This window comes from Pelobates fuscus, chromosome 8, assembly GCF_036172605.1.
Source record: "Pelobates fuscus isolate aPelFus1 chromosome 8, aPelFus1.pri, whole genome shotgun sequence".
Classification (NCBI taxonomy): Eukaryota; Metazoa; Chordata; class Amphibia; order Anura; family Pelobatidae; genus Pelobates; species Pelobates fuscus.
Window position 1 is genome coordinate 160,923,961 of NC_086324.1, and position 16,219 is coordinate 160,940,179.

Here is a 16,219-nt window from a genome sequence, read left to right on the forward strand (position 1 = left end):
AAAAAAAAAAAAAAAACAGAATTCTTCTGCTAAAAGGAGGGTTCATGCTTTTGTTTTAAAAAGGGGAAAAATACTATTCCCTTCAATGCCCTAATCCAAATGCATTACGATACATTGCAAGTCGAATTCTGTTGCCAATAATAAAAAAAAATATATATATAAGATACCAATTTATGATTTATCTTTGGTTTAAAGTTTTGTTTTTTAAGCCTTGACCAGCTGTCTTTGGGCCAATATCAGACAAGAATAAGCCAAATAAAAGGGTCACCACAACCACTACAGAGTGCAGTAGTGGTTATGGTGCATAGACAGACTATGATGTGGCCAGAACACATTTTATATGAAATTCTCACACACACGCGCACACTTGATCTATAAAAATATAGAAATATAAAGTGTGTATAAATTGTGTGGTTTCTTTATAATCTCTACTAGAGCGAACATTTTGAATACTCAATATACCAAAACATTTCTCCAACAAAAAAACGTTTAAGACAAGTGCAGACTGTAACTTTCAAACTCTACCTTATGAAAAAAGGGTCTCTTTACTTTATCCCCACAAACAAAAAAAGGAGGGACTGCTGCTTTAACCCTTTAGAGATCTATTTATGAGCACCTCCTCCACAGTCACTCCTCCCAGAATCCCTTGCGTTTTTGACTTAGACCAGGTCAATCCCTTAGTGCTTTAACCCATTCTTCCGCAATGTATTACAGTATCTTAGAGGTCAGAATTGGAACTGCCCCAATCAACACACTACTGATTTGGGAAGAAGGCTGGAAGACGGGAAGCAAGCCCATGATAATCACCTCACGTAACCTCGCTGCCTCTTCCCCTACAATCCCCACAGTCTCTTGGTTGCGCTCCCTTTTTGGGGTAAGGCAGTGGATGTCAGTGGTCGCCCATCATGTCATCCTTGCTTTGTTCCCCATCGCTTTCATCGCATTCTGTATCGGACGCGGTGTCAGAATCACCACAAGGACGTGGAGCGTTTACAATAACCGCCCTCCGCTGCTCCTCTTCCTGCAGCTGTTTCTCTCGTGTGCCTTCAATATGCTGTATGGCCTGTGGCAGAGGGGACAGAAAAATATATATTAAAAAATAAAATAAAAAAATTTATGCCATCACCATTCCTAGCCAGATTTTGAAATGTAGTTTTCACATCATCACAACTCAAGATTTGGTGAACAAAACCACAAGTGCACAGATTAGAACTCCGGTGAGCTGCTACAATGCCTGGCTGGAGCTCGCTGGGCATTGTGGGAGCTGACAAAAGCACACGCAGCAACCGGCATACACGTAGATTATATCTATACAGATGGTATCAGCGGCATGCAATACAAACGTTCAGAGGAAAGTAAATGGTCATCTACCAGTTTGGCTAGCAGGATCGATATGTTCTGGAAGAGTATGACCGTTATTTTGGCACTACAGACGCGGAGCGCTCCCCATGAAGATTCATTCATTCATTCATTCATTCAATGCATCTCTACTAATAGATGCTGATTGGAGCAGCATGGCATTTTGACGTGCATGCACAATAGCCTCCCAATGTCTTCCTATGGGAAAGTATTGGCCTAATAGAGATTATCAAGATTGGTGATCCCAGCCATGGAGACCGGGCCAGCCACCTTTTATTCCCACTGAGAGGGGGACCGGCCACCTAAACATTCATTCCTGATACTATAGTGTTCCTTTAAATCAGAAACTGCTAGAACTCAGTGTCTGACCATCAATGTTCTGTAAGACGGCTAAATGGTTTGTCTGTGCTCTCTATCAAGACACAGTGGGGGTGCAGAGAGGGAGGGGGTGGGAATTGCAGGAAGTCCCAATATCTTGCAGAAATTCAACCCCCACAATGCTATGCAAAGCTTCGTTATGAAGCAGCAAGAGATGCTCCTCTTTGGCCATCTCTGATACATATAATCAGAGTGGGACAAATGGTCTAGGAGCTATTGCCATGGGAAAATGCAGAAAGCCCCAGCGGGCTATGGTCTTTAACAATTCTACAACACAATTGTAATTCTTGCATAGCCCTCTATACAAAATATATATATATATATTTTTATTTTTTAAAATGCAGTTATCCTTTGGTGTATTTTTTTTCCCCCAGTCCTTCCTCGACCATACAAACTAAATTGAATTAAATATTAGCACGGCGATTATATTCCCCTCACTCTGTGCTACTGACCTGCACAATGGTGTCCAGATTCTGCCGGGACGTGGACACTGAGCTGATTACGGATGAATGCCCCAAAGTCACAACGTTGACGTGATGAGAGGGGGGAGGTGGTGCGGGTACGATGACAGTGGGATGGTGAGTGGGCGCCAGGGGCAGATGTGGTTGCAGGAGCTGCAAGGGCAGGAGAAAAAAAATATATAAATAAAAATAAACAAATAAATTATAAAAAAGGAACAAAACAAAAAAAAATATGTTAATGCATGACTGCAAAACAAAATGAATGTAAACCAAATAGATTACAAAAAAATAAAAATAAAATATATTTAAAATAAACAGGCAGGAAGAAGTTCTCAAAATGGAAATCCTAAATAAAACCAATATATTGAATATAAAAATGGCTACTGATCACAAGGTGCAAAAGCAGATCTAACAGAAGGGAGATGGCATGCAGATCTGATGTAGGGAGTGAAGGATGGGCAAAGAGGACAATGATTATGAGAAGCAGCAGGTTGGTATCTAGTGGTAAGTGCACACTAGGAGGCACGAGGGGAGGAGCAGCCAGTCTGATGAGGGTAGCGTTTCGGCACTCACCTGGGAGTGGAAGTGCTGCTCGCTCCTCTCCAGTGCCTTGTGCTGCTCCCCCTGTGTCTGCCCCCCCTCTTCCTCTTGTTGGATTTGCTGAGCAATCGCCTTTAGCTTCTCAGGGTACATGTGCGCCTCCAGGGCCCGCACCTGTCAGCCAATCAGCAGCATGAAGTCAGATCAACCAATAGGAAGCGGCTACGCATGAGCTAAACCTATGGCACACACTTCCCCAACCTTCCGGCTCAGCTCTATGCGCAGCACATAGGGTGGCTGTCAAGGTGGGATACTGGACCTCTCAATAGGAATTATACAGATTCTCGGGATGCAGATCAGCAGAGGGTTATAAAAATGTAGGCAAGGAGGGAATAGCCTTAGATTTTAATTGCACCGGCCACACACACACAAACTATTAATTCTCCAGGTCTACAGCCTTATTTTCCACTATTATTACTTTCATTTTTTTGTCACTGTACGTGAATTTTTTGTACAATTTTTTACCAAGGTTTGCTGTATAATTGTGAGTTTACGCACCTGTTCCTCCAGCATCATCCTCACAGACCGTTCTTTGTCGAGCTGCTGCCTGAGCTCAATCATTTCCCTCCGCAGATCGTCTGCCTTTTCCTCCTCCCAGATATCCGGCGAGCCGATACCCTCATCTTTATCCTCCGCTCTCCGCCGTTTGGGGGATGAGCCGTTGAATTCCTACCAGAGAGACAGATAGCATACCATAAACACCTGCAGGACCGGCCAGAACGTTAATTCATCCTCAGCTGTAACATTAACCCCTTGACTGCCAGCCAGCCACAGGCCAAACCTCCGGCAGCACTTACCTGGATGAACCTCTTAAGCTGAGTGTTCTGCTGCAGTAACCGAGTCTTCTCCTGCTCCAAAGAGAATATATACTCCGCGGTTTGCTGTAAGATCGCTGCCTATGAGAGGACAAAGGCAAAATTAATAAGGCCGCCAACAAAGGCCACTACAATAAAAATAAATCAATCCATCCTTTATTGTAGTAATAGTCATTTAGCAGAGGCTATTATAGTTTTGATTGGTGGAGGGGAGGAGAAATTAGATGATTGGTCTGCTTTTAAAGTCAAATCAACAATACATTTTATTTAATTTTCTTTCACTAAACCATGAAGAGCTGAGAAGAGAGCAGGGAAGTTAATATTTTAGGCCAAAATGGCCATGATGGATATATTTATTTATTTATTTTTTAGTTGAACTATCATGGTCTAAAAAAAAAAAAACAAAAAAAAACAGGAATCCTCTGGTTATTATTCAATAGTTCTCAGTATAAAGAATATTGGAGAACATTCGTAGCGAAGTCAAAACTGCAAAAAGAAGATTTTAAAGAGATTCTCAGACCTTGACCAAGCCTGTCCCAGCAGCCAAGATGCCGAAAATAAATAAATAAACCCTCGACATTCATCGCACGATCCTCTAAAATACTGGAGGAAAAGTTAAAAATAACAAGGTCCTCCATAAAATAAACAGAATAAGATATTTTTATATCATGTGCCGATGGGAAACATTACGGGGCCAAACAATAAAACTACAGTCACATCAAAAGGGAATTAAAGCAGTGGTACAAACGACAACGCCAAGAGGAAATAAAATAAATAATAAAAAAAACAAAAAAACATTTTCTTCTTTTTGAGACAGGGACATTCAAGGTTGTACATTCCACCACTAGTAATTAATTACTCGTTAAGAATAACTATACATCAAAGTTTTAGATGCTGGAACAATTTACAGGAACGATCGATCCATGGGTTTCTATAGGGATGTTTCAACATTTAGAACTTTGTCAAAGAATCCGTTTTATAGACAGATTCCTAGATGTGCGTTAATGGCTAAATAGTGAGTGCGTGCAAATAGAGTCCAGCTAGTTTGATGTGCGCGAGACTGGCAGAAAGAATACGACTGAGTGCAGTTATAGTTAGAGACTATAGCTAATTAAGGCCTCGATTACATTTTTTTTGGGGGGGGGGGGGTAAGCTTTTCAAATGATTCTATATTTTTGGATAAACTTTAAAAAATATATATATATAAATTATGAAAGATATTTAAAGTTTTCAATATGTTTGACATATATTTATAAATTTATAAAGATATTAAAAAAGAGAAAAAAATAAAATCTAATAATATTAAAACCGTTTATCCAACAATATTAAATTGAGGCTATTAAAGTGTGTGTTCTCTATTCTGACTGGCTTCTAACATTTGGCACAGTCACCGTAAAGTCCTCCTGTTATTCAATAAAACACATATTACAATTACTAGTAGAACATTATAGTGATCTAATTATTACTTTAACATGGTGTTTTAAAACCAGGCAGAAGATTTCAAAAGATTTTTTTGTATTTTACATTCCATCCGCTTGCCAAGGAACCTGTTCTGCTCAGGGCATTTATTATTTACAACTAAATTATTGCTCCCTACTCAAAGCAGCATTTATTAAAACAAAATACAAATTAGCAGCCAATCAGGAAGAAGCTCAGATACACACTGGAAAATATGAGTAACTGTATAATTAGATCTTTTAAACTAGGCCATGTGCTTTATTTTGTATTTTTTTTTTTTTTTTTTTTTAAATCACAAAAAAAATAAAAAATAAACCCTTTATAATGTGATTTCCGCTCACCTTGCTTAATTTTTCCCCATCAGTATGAGGTATAAGGGTTTTCAGAGACTGGAAGCCGGCATTAATACTCTGCATTCGGCGTCGTTCATTGCTGTTGGCGATTTCGCGCCGGATCCTTCGCTCCTGGTCTCGCTGCGTCTCCGGCGTGAGTGGGATGTTGGCCAAGCTGGGGGACATAAATCGCACATTTAGACACGGAATGGACTTGTACAAACATGGGCTAAAGAAATATTCAAACCCCCTAGACACACAAACTTAAAGGGGCACTCTAGGCACTATAAACACTACAGCTCCCTGGAGATGGGGAATTGAGCTTAATAAATCAGCCAACTGATAGTTCCCAGTCCCATGATCATTAGCCAACTGAACACCTTGAGGATCAAACTGTGCCAATTAAGTGCTTCGACAGCACCCCAGATAGTGAGAGATTAACAATATCAAATAATACATGGTCATTAAATAAAGGGAATGTTACGTTAAATAAAAAAATAAAAAATAAGTAATTCAAAGAAATTCTGTATCGTTTGACTCAAACATAAATGAAAAAAGGACATCTCTGATATAAAAGGAGTCACTTCTGCAGCGGTTAACTCATAGTCCTTTATTATTTCAATTTCGTATTTATCTAGCGCCAACATATTCCGCAGCGCGGTACAATTACAAACTCCTTTAGGCTGAATTTTGACGCAGATCATGCACAACCTTGGCATTAACTTGCTGGTAACAAGTCTGTAAATCACAATGGAGAGTGTTGCTTTACGGTGCAGTTATGCGTCATCAGTTAGTCTTTTGTTTTCTGGCTGAAAAAGTCTAAATCACAGACAGGGCAGCATCAATGAACAGGGGATTATGTTGGTTTTAGAATGGATAAAAGCCACTTCCTATTTAGGGAAAAAGACACCATAAAACACAGGTACTCAGACACAGTAAGTGTCACGGCTAGTATCCAGTATATAATTCTCTTTTAAACCTTTGTTCTCCAGGACGAGCAACTCCTCTCGCCCCGTTCACCCTCCCACTTACGAAAATGGGATTTTCTTTCAACAGATTGCCTGTAAGGAGGGGTAGCCAATAGGTTGTCATCCAGTTGTTGCAGAACTACAAACCCCATGATACTCTGCAAGCTTAAAAGGAAGCTTCACAAAAGCCAAGAGCTACCTGTTGGCTATCCCCTATCCCACCATCTTAAAAAAGGTCTTTAAAAACAGCATATTTCGACCAATTTAAAGAGCATCATTAACCCATAAAAATGGAAGATTTTGGAAGTCTAGAAAGAACTGAATGTCTGTTTTTTGGACTATACATGGCAGGAGGGGTTACAAAGGGCGTAGCTCACTTTTTGGCCAGCACACAGAGTGACCCATTCACGCACCTCCGTGTGTGGCCTCTTTTCGGAAGGGTTGGAAGCCGGATCTTAAACCCTCCCCCCCCCCCCCTTGCCTTGCCTTGAGGGCCCAGTAATCACTTCCAGATGACAATACAGGGGGAGAAGGAAGGCAGCTGACCCCCACAGGGGTCTGAGGGGGAACTCCTGCTTCCTGCCCCCACCAGATATTTTCCCCTCATGATAGTTCGGATTAGTCACAGGACGTGATTAACTAGAGGACAGAGCAGGGCAATGGGACACCTGAATGTTCAAAATATGTAGCATTCCAGAATTAACCCTACGAGTGTAAAGTCAAAATATAGAATACAGGGATCTGTTACTTGTAATATTCTTGTTTCAATGAAGTGGCAGTGAAGAGGTTAATGTACCTCTTTCAAAGTAACAATCTGGTCATCTTTTAAAACCCACACCAGGAATTGACTCACGCACAAGTTAGTTCATGCGTTCGGTACTGTGAACACTTGCTATTCACCAAACCCAGATTATAAGCAGAGGGTCAGGAGATGATTGTCACAATCTGTATATTTGCTTAAGTGAACCAGGCAGTAAGTCTCAGGGACCTCGGAAAATAAACTCAGCAGGATGGTTTACTGATAAGTCAACAAAGAACTGCCAATTCAAATTGAGAAGACAACCTCCAGGACCCCGCAAAAAATAAAAGACGCCTAATATCTGCATGTGCCAACACTTATTGGGGTAGGGCTGAAATCTACAGAGAGGACTTAAAGGGACCTGGCAAATTTTTAAATTGTATCAAATAGATTTAAATCACTTGCAACGTTTCACGGATTGAACTTCCTTCCTACCATCATTACTAGGCCATGAATATTGAACCCATTCAGTACAGATAAGAAGGATGTGTATGAATTAGAGAATGAAGTGTGAGCTCTTCTGACTAGTTTAACCTGATAAATTATTGTGTGTCCCCCTAAAAAAAAAAAAAAAATTTAAAAAAAATGTACTAATCATTCTACTATGTTGTGGTAGAGTGGGAGTGCAGGTGGGAGGGATTGACTTTTTTTTTTTTATGTATTCCGCACTTATTGGGCCAAGAACAAAACTTTGTGTAATCCAAATATGATTACCGGTATGTTTATAACACTATCTGCAAGTGTCACTGTAATCCAGCTTTACTTGTATCTTGTAAAAGGGGATACGATCTCGCCAATAATTTGGGGTCTTTAGGCACCCAGTATCATCTAAGATTTAATATAAGCGCTGCAGAATAAGTTGGCAAAAATATAATCAGAATATAAATATAGGAATCAAAGCAGAACACACGTGTAGCTCCAACCCTGTGTAAAAGAAGTGTTGCAGTTATTAGCATAGCGTAACTTCTGATCTCTCACATAGAGAGAGATAGTTGCACTGAAACCAATACGCCGTGTCGGTGGAGAGAAGTTGATGCCAAATCTTGTCTGCTCCTGCCCCCAGGGGCAAATCATTATCCCACACATTTTATTTTAGCTCCAGGACATACTGCACTGCTTACCGGGGAATTAACTTTTGGTTTGATATACGTTCCAGCGAACATACCGATGAGTGTTTCGGATTGGGATTTTCAGAAACCCTGTGTTTCCCACTAAAAACGCTCAGTTTCCACTTTCCTGTACAGTAACTCTTAACTGGCTCATTTAAGGGGCGGCACAACAAGAGAACAGACACCTTACGGAGGATTCTCTGAAGACTCAATTAAAGCGTTATTCTTGCTAAAAACCACTGTTTTGGTTAGTGTAACCCTTCCTGTGTTGCCACCTCAAAAAAAATAAATAAATAAATAAACTCGAAATAGCACTGTTAACTTTTTCCTGCAGCCCAATCCTCCATAACTTATTTCACCAGAGCAAGGATGGCAGAGGTGGGGGACATAGGCAGCACAGAAGGGGGCACGCATTCCAGGCCAATTAATGGCGCAGCCAGAGGTGTAGACACACCTACAGCAGAAGGGATAAGCTTTGTATGTGGGGCGTTACATAGTGAACACTTCATATACTCCAGGCACCATGACTTCTTGAAAATCAGTAAAGTGGTCATGGTTCTTAGTAACACATTAAGCCAGAAGTATCAGAGGTTTTGGAATGCCTAGTCTTCCAAATTGCAATACAGAAATTAGACTTTCTTACACTCTGGTGGCATTTTGAGGAAGCCACATTCTTGTTCTTAAAGGGACACGCCAAGAACCATAACCACTGAGGCACATGTAGTGGTTAGTGCCAGGACTGCCCTGGCGCCCCCCCCAAAGCGTAAGGTTACCTGGTTTCTCACAAGTACCATTCCCCACCTCCACTACTGCTCAGCGAAAACTCCTTTCAAGTGTGTTGGCAGCAGGGCTTAGACAACAGACAGACGCTCCTGAGAACAAGCCTCTGTCTCTCATTAAGCAGCAGTGGAGGTGGGCGAGTAACCCCCTTACAGAGACAATGGTGGGGCAGGGGAGTATGTGGCGGGGCACTCCTGACACCATAACTACTACAGAGCTGTAGTGGTTATGGTGCTTAGAGAGTTCCTTTAAATAAAACAAATAACTTTGATTTACAAGTCTCTGCCATTGCAGACAAAAACGGTCTGAACAAACATGATCGGTGTATTTAAAAAAACTGTTACTGCCTAGGAAAGAGTTATGGTTTTTAACAAATCAATAAACGTTCAGAGTTCTTCCTGCTTGCACACTGTGGGTGATGGGCACAAAATAGCAACAAAGAAACCAAACCAGCCAATGATCTATAAATCTGTCCTAACATACTTTATTATAGAAAAAAAAACTAATTATCCATATAGAATTTACACTCCTCTAAGCATCATAAAAATCAAAAGTCCCGGGATTTCCTTTCGAACACCTGGTCACCTGCTTGCGGCTCACCTCTAACAGAGTAATCAGAGAACACACTGTCAATAGATGGAATGCATGCAGGTATTAGACAAATATTGTGGTGGAGGGTCCATTAAAAAAAACTCAGATTGTCCCCTCAACAGAGACCCAGCCTAGGCAAGTGAGGATTTTAAAAAATTACAGTAACTTTTTTTTTTTTTTTTCGGGTTCTTTCAGAAACTTTAACAAACCACGATATTGCTTACCTTTGTTTTTGTTTTTTAACCCCTTAAGGACCCATGACGGAAATATTCCGTCATGATTCCCTTTTATTCCAGAAGTTGTGTCCTTAAGGGGCTATAATACAGTAAAAAGGGGGGTTTAATCACTAAACAGAGATTGTGGACCCAATCCTGGTAGGATTAAGTTTATTTAGACCATATTGTTTGTATTTTCCTTAGTTTATTATTATTTTTAAGCATCTGCAATATACATCCAAACGTATAAAATAAATGATCCACCCACACTATAACAGTGCCCTGTTAGTCTCCAATAAAAAAATATATATATTTTTCAAAATCATAGGATAAAAATAAAGAAGTAAAACTAAAACCAATTTTGTGGTGGCCAAAAAAAAATAAATCTCTGCTTTCCAGCTGCTGATGTCCCTTCCCCTACACACATTACCACACGGTCAAGATTATTGAAACAGGAATCTCCATAAACTTTTGCAAGTTTACAGTATTCATTTCGGACACTGATTGGTTACGGCCAGATGTGCACTTGCCAGCCAACCTTTGACAAGAGACAGATGGCTGACAGAAACAAAAGTCATAAACTTGAGCAATATGCGATAGAAGCCTGTGGCTCCTTAAGGAGCGTCACAAGGACAAACCCTTTATACATAAAGCACTACAGCTAGCTAAAGTGATTTAAGGGACTGGAGTGTCCCTTTAAGGTATTTCCCTTTCTCCTCCCCCCCATGCCTCCTTGTATTGTCTTTGCGCACAAAAAACAACAACACAAAGGCCCCAAAAGGAAAACTATAATCACCAGAACAATTCAGCTTTATGTAGTTGTTATGGTGCCTAAAGTCTTTACAATGTAAACGCGGCTTTTTCAGGGATAAAATAGTGTTTACATTGTTCCCTGTTAACACCTCTAGGCGCTGTGACTCAGACGGTCACTTCAAGCCCTTCCGTATTTCAGTCCTGTGGTCTTTCCAGGACCTACATTCAGTGTGGACTCTGAACTAAACTTATATAGATGCAGAGATTCAAAACTAGCTCTATAAATCTTGTTGCGCAATTCTTTAAAACCACATATCCCTCTAGACCAGGCTTCCCCAAACTTCGCCCCCCCAGATGTTGCTGAACTACAACTCCCATGATTCTCAGCCTATTTCATTCATAAAATCATGGGAGTTGCAGTTCAGCAACATCTGGAGGGCCGGAGTTTGGGGACGCCTGCTCTAAACTGTAAGCTTGTTTGAGCAGGGTCCTCTTCATCCTATCGTTCCTGTAAGTTTTTGTAATTGTCTCATTTACTGTTAAATAATAATATTGTAAAGTGCTACGGAATATGCTGGTGCTATATAAATACTAATAATATCCAGTGTGTGATCTGTCATCAACTCCCACTGAATTCCACATTTTTGGCCAAAACGAAAACAACTCACAGGGGATGTTTTCTTAAAATATGGCCCAAAATGTGAACTTTACAACTTGAATGTACAATTTTACTCTTTCAAGATCAGAGACAGACAAAAAAAATACTACTTGCATTTGTTGCTATAATAAACTGCCCTGTCCAGCTACATTTAAAATGATTTATTTGTAGCAAGAGAGTTCCCCTAAAGGGGTTTTATAAAAAAAAAAAAAAAAAAAAAAAATCAGAGCGGTCACATCTGAACCGTTTGTATAATTGAATTTGTAATGCCCCGAGGGATATGCATAAAAAGGACTGAGGGGGTAAGGATAGACATCAGAGAAAGGTTACCTATAAGGTGATCATTTGCAGCTACCAAGGGCCCAATTAACCATCCATGTAAAGAATAAAGGAGAGCCCCAAACTGGTAACTTGGGTAGGACCCCAATCCTTCTACACTCGTATGGAGTAACTCTGTGGATTCCCAACCACCACGAATGCACTCACAGCATCACTTACAAATTTCTGCTGCTCTACATAACTTTGTTATCACTTTAGTAAGAATTGAACGAACAAGTAATTGTCACCTTCAGAAAAGTGACAGTGCTCTTTAAAGAAAGGTCTTTCGAGCACTTCCCAATGTTCTAATCATTGCTTCTACAGGGGGCTAGATATGTCAACACAACCAGTCATAGAAAGATCAGAACCTTGTGATACCATAACCCAGAGCATTATATATATTTACTTAATGACAAAACCACACTACGTTAATTGATCCTTGCTTAACAAGGCAAAAAGCCTCAAACAAAGAGTACGTCAGGTATCTTATTCGTAATTTAGTGAGCAATGTGTATAGACAGAGTTGGGTTAAACATGCATACCTCTGCTACATTTGCGCACACGTTATTGGGAGGGAAGGGGTCAATTATTAGTAAATTGGTCCTACTTTTCGCAGACTAGGAGTCTCCTGCATAGTCTCATAGTAAATTTGTGGTCCACCTCAAAACATTCACGTGTGAAAGATCTTTTTGATATTTGTAACAGTTTGTGGGTTTTGCATTCTCTACTATACCCGATGCTGTGATGAAGTAAAATGATTTTACTTTTTGATATATGGTAGCCGATTCAGTTTTTTCCTTCTTCAGTCGAGATCCCAATTGCCTGTCGTAGAATGTTATTTTTTTTTTATTCTTTCCAACATTGTTGATTATTTCACAGTTCATTGCTTAGGCTTAAATAGAGGGCAACTTTTCCTGCAGATTTTATTTTTTGCCATTAATTAGAAGAAATACTTACTAAGCGCAGAATTTTGAAAAATGTAATCTAGAAAAGCACAACTAGAGAATTTTCCCAAACCGTTATTTTACACGTTGAAGTTTTGTATTCAGATTTACTAACTAGCGCTAATATGGGGTTAATTTATATTTTAGTATATCTAATTAAGGTGTTCAATTAAAAAATAAAAAAAGTTTAAGGGGTCAGGATCTGCCTTGCTGAGAGGTCACACATTGCTTGAGCTCCAGGAGGCATGCACAGCTTCAAAAGGGGACTCCTGGATTGACTGCTTTTGTGCTGCCTTCTGGGAGAAATTGCAGCTTTGCAGAAGTGTCAATGTTCGGGCGCCACCCCAATCAAGTCTAGTACAGGGCTCCGATATGGGAGGGAACTGGGAGGAAGGCTCCGATACTCACCATCTAAGATACCTTAGGCACTTTTAACGTATGGGCCTGGGATGGAGCTGTGACCTCTTCTTACCTCTCGGCAATGGGCTACCAAGGGAAGCAACGCCACACACAGCCATCATTCCCACATCCACCAAGGTAGATGGAGACATCGTTCACACAAAGCGATACAACATGGCTCTACTCCTGCCTTGCTCTTAGGCTCCTAGAGGAACGGCTCCGGTTAGCTGGTGTTACAGGACTAATCTGCATAGTGTTCATGTATGTTTTACTGCCTGGGGATTGGCTGCTGGCTTACCCCGAATACACAGCATGGGCCCACAGTTGTGTTTCCCTTTTTAATATTAATATTATATATCTACATCAAGTTAAGGCCTCTTGGAGAGGAATTGGCTAAGTGCCTACTCGGGAGGTCCATCTACTTAGCTTGCTCTATTCTCTCAGTCTATACCAAGTAGCAGATTTTTTTTGATTTTTTGTTTTAATACCCAGTGGAAGTTTCTCTTATGTTTTACGCAAATGACCACTATAGATCTTATTTTGTGTTTATGATTTCAAATATGCAATTCTCCTCCTCCCACAAAACAGCCAGCTAATTGTATATTCACTGGGCCCAATTATCTCTGGGTTGTTTTTTTTCTTCTTTCTTTTCTAATATGGCCCAGTTTCATGCCTCGAGATGTTCAGGCTACATTTTGAGATTTTGTAATACTCCTTTACCACCAAGTGGTTTCTCAACATTATATAATCTGAAAAATTATTCAGATATCTAGACATCCCACATTTCAAGGACAGTCTTCGTATGTAAAAAAAAAAAAAAAAAAAAGTAACTGGTGTCGCAAAAAGTAATATCCTCTCATCCACTACAGACAGTGTGCCAGATCAAACATAATGCAGGGCTGCATTGAGGCAATACACAGAAAAACAGATCAATGCATCCTAAACCATATGATTGCAGGAGTGCCAAAAGCAATTGAAGTATATTATGTGTAAAATCATGCCAATATTACATATTTACAATACATGCCCCTAGTACAGTCTATGAATGTAACCACCACTGCCTTCTCTAAATTAGACTTTCCTATATTAATAAAACATAACTAGCCCCAAAATAAAGAGGCCATGTCTACCCCAAGGCACACACTATAAGCTTTCTATGGACCCAAGAAGCTGCATGCTCAGGTCACATGACCTGCTGCTATGCCATGCTTTGTGTTAGGGGAAAGCATGGCCAGGAGCTGACTACATCTCCCGGCGTCCCCTGCGCCGCCGCACTACATCTCCCGACACGCCTTGGGCTCCGACACTCCTACTCCAGGCGGGCTGCAGAGTCACGGCCAGGCCTGTCTGCGCTGCTGTGCCTCTCACACCCCCCGCTACCGAGAGACAGGCTGCAAGGTCACCGGGGGGCTTCAGGGAGCCCGGCTACGGCTCTCAGCCACCAGCCTCCCCTCTAGACACCTGCTGGCCCACCGGGGTATTGCCCCCTTCTGGGGGATAACAACAAACACAGGCAGGGGGGTGGGGGGAGTGTTACAGCTACACAGTCTGCAACGTGGGAGCAGGGGGTCCCCCATGTTACACACACCCCAACACTAACAATAAACCACTGTCCCTTGACCTTGTACTCCAGGTATTGTTGGGGTCCCTGGCATGCCCTCCCATATTATATCCCAGGGGCACTGCACAATAATAATAATAACCTTGCATGCAGTTGGAAGGGGTGCAGGAACCCCCAGTAATGCAATGGGTGCCCCCATGCAGCCCCTGCAAGGTACAATGCAGGGGAACCCTAGGCATGCACCCCCACGTGATGCCAGGGGTACTGCATCCTAATCATGACCTTGCATGCATGTGGAAGGTGTATGGGACCCCCAGTAATGCAATGCATGTTTCTAATGAACCTTGATTAATAAGCCATGCTGCCCCCTGCAATGGGCAATGCAGGTATCCCCAGCCTGGAATAGAAGCCAAATTATAAAAAAAAAAAAAAAAAAAAAGCACAACATGACCTTGTAAATACAACACCTCCTTCCTTCTAATGCACCAAACACTAATTAGCTAGCAGGAGGGGGTAATTAGCAGGTCTCATCAGGTGCTAGCTGCCTGCTGAAATCCCCATTGCAATTTAAATGGTGTGAAATCAGCTGATCGCATGGGAGGTGTGTTAGGGGGGCTACCAGTGGAGGCAGACTAAAAGCAGCCCCTGTTGATTTTACCCCCTCCTCTTCCCCCTGGGGGGTAGCTGATGAGGTAGTAAGGGTTAATAGTACTGTATTTAACCCCCGGGTAGGCAGATTTCCCTCTCCCCTCCCTCCCCAGTGTTATGCATGCTCCATGATCACAGCTCTGCAGCATGGCCGGAGCACCACGTGGGTCTGTTTGTAACTGACAAACCATCCCCTGCGCCCTTTAAATCAGCCCCCTGCTCACTTCCAACAGCACCCACCTACTGCCCAGACTCTCTACTACCCCTCAACATGCATGTGAAAACAGGGGTACCCACTCCCCCTCGCCAAACACTCACAGCTGATCTCATCCTCCTCCCTCCCTCTACCTTGAGCCTGCAAGGTGATCTAAGGAGAACTGCAGCATGCAAAAAAAAAATAGAGGGGCGAGAAATCTTGCACCCCAAGATGGGTACCTACCTGCACAGCCCCCCAATGACTTCTTTCTCCGTCTTCCTGAAGTGTTGCAAGGAGGGTACTTTCTGCGCGGGCATCATGAAATACTCCATAGCAATCAGCAGGAGGATCTACCTCCACCCCCCAAAATAACGTGCACCCCTCCCACCCCCCTGAATACTACCCCCCTTCTTGCAGCAATCCCTTGCGCAATAAAGAGGGAACCCCGATCAGTCCTATTGATTTAGGGGATAGAGTGTTGCAAGGGGGATCAATGGTGTAGTGTGTAGGATGTCCCAGATGATCAGGGGGGAGGTGTCTGTCTGTCTCCTTGTGCTCAGCCTCTCTATGTGAGTGTGTGTGTTTGCAGCTGATGTCTGTTTCAAGGCGGGAAACAGCTGGTGAGAGATCAGAAACAGCACCCCTCCCCCTCTTGCAACCCCCCCTCTTCTCCACCCCTAGCCAAATCCCAGCCCTTCTTCCGCAGAGTAAGGGATTGCATGTAAACAAAGGACTATTTGCTAAGCTTTGCATGGTCTGCTGCAGTGGTTAAAAGGCAGGCTGGGACACATCTGATCAAGGCACTGGGGATCAGGCACCCTATAGGTATTTTGGGGAGGGTGCCTGTGTGTAAGGGGTGCTGACATATGGGGGGGGC

General features: G+C 42.0%; 1 protein-coding gene across 2 annotated transcripts; it reads right to left on the reverse strand.

Annotated features, from left to right (window-relative positions):
* Nucleotides 1-15,925, reverse strand: TFAP4 (transcription factor AP-4). Of its 2 annotated transcripts, XM_063430562.1 has the most exons (7): nt 15,586-15,925; nt 5,413-5,578; nt 3,596-3,694; nt 3,297-3,467; nt 2,772-2,912; nt 2,190-2,351; nt 1-1,063 (listed from the first exon to the last, which is right to left on the reverse strand). In XM_063430562.1, the coding sequence occupies exons 1-7, from the start codon at nt 15,672-15,674 to the stop codon at nt 890-892; spliced, it is 1,002 nt and encodes a 333-aa protein (XP_063286632.1). In that variant the 5' UTR covers nt 15,675-15,925; the 3' UTR covers nt 1-889. The 2 variants fall into 2 exon arrangements, with proteins under 2 accessions (XP_063286632.1, XP_063286633.1); XM_063430563.1 differs by lacking the exon at nt 2,772-2,912.
* Nucleotides 15,926-16,219: the final 294 nt, after the last annotated feature.

What these genes read in the sequence shown, in the direction of transcription:
- TFAP4 (XM_063430562.1), bottom strand. Translation starts at nt 15,674, where the DNA reads ATGGAGTATTTCATGATGCCCGCGCAGAAAGTACCCTCCTTGCAACAC. An exon ending in ATGGGGAAAAATTAAGCAAG is followed by an intron (nt 3,695 to 5,412) that starts GTGAGCGGAAAT and finishes GTCCTCTCATAG; the next exon opens with GCAGCGATCTTACAGCAAAC. An exon ending in ATCTGGACACCATTGTGCAG is followed by an intron (nt 1,064 to 2,189) that starts GTCAGTAGCACA and finishes CCTCTGCCACAG; the next exon opens with GCCATACAGCATATTGAAGG.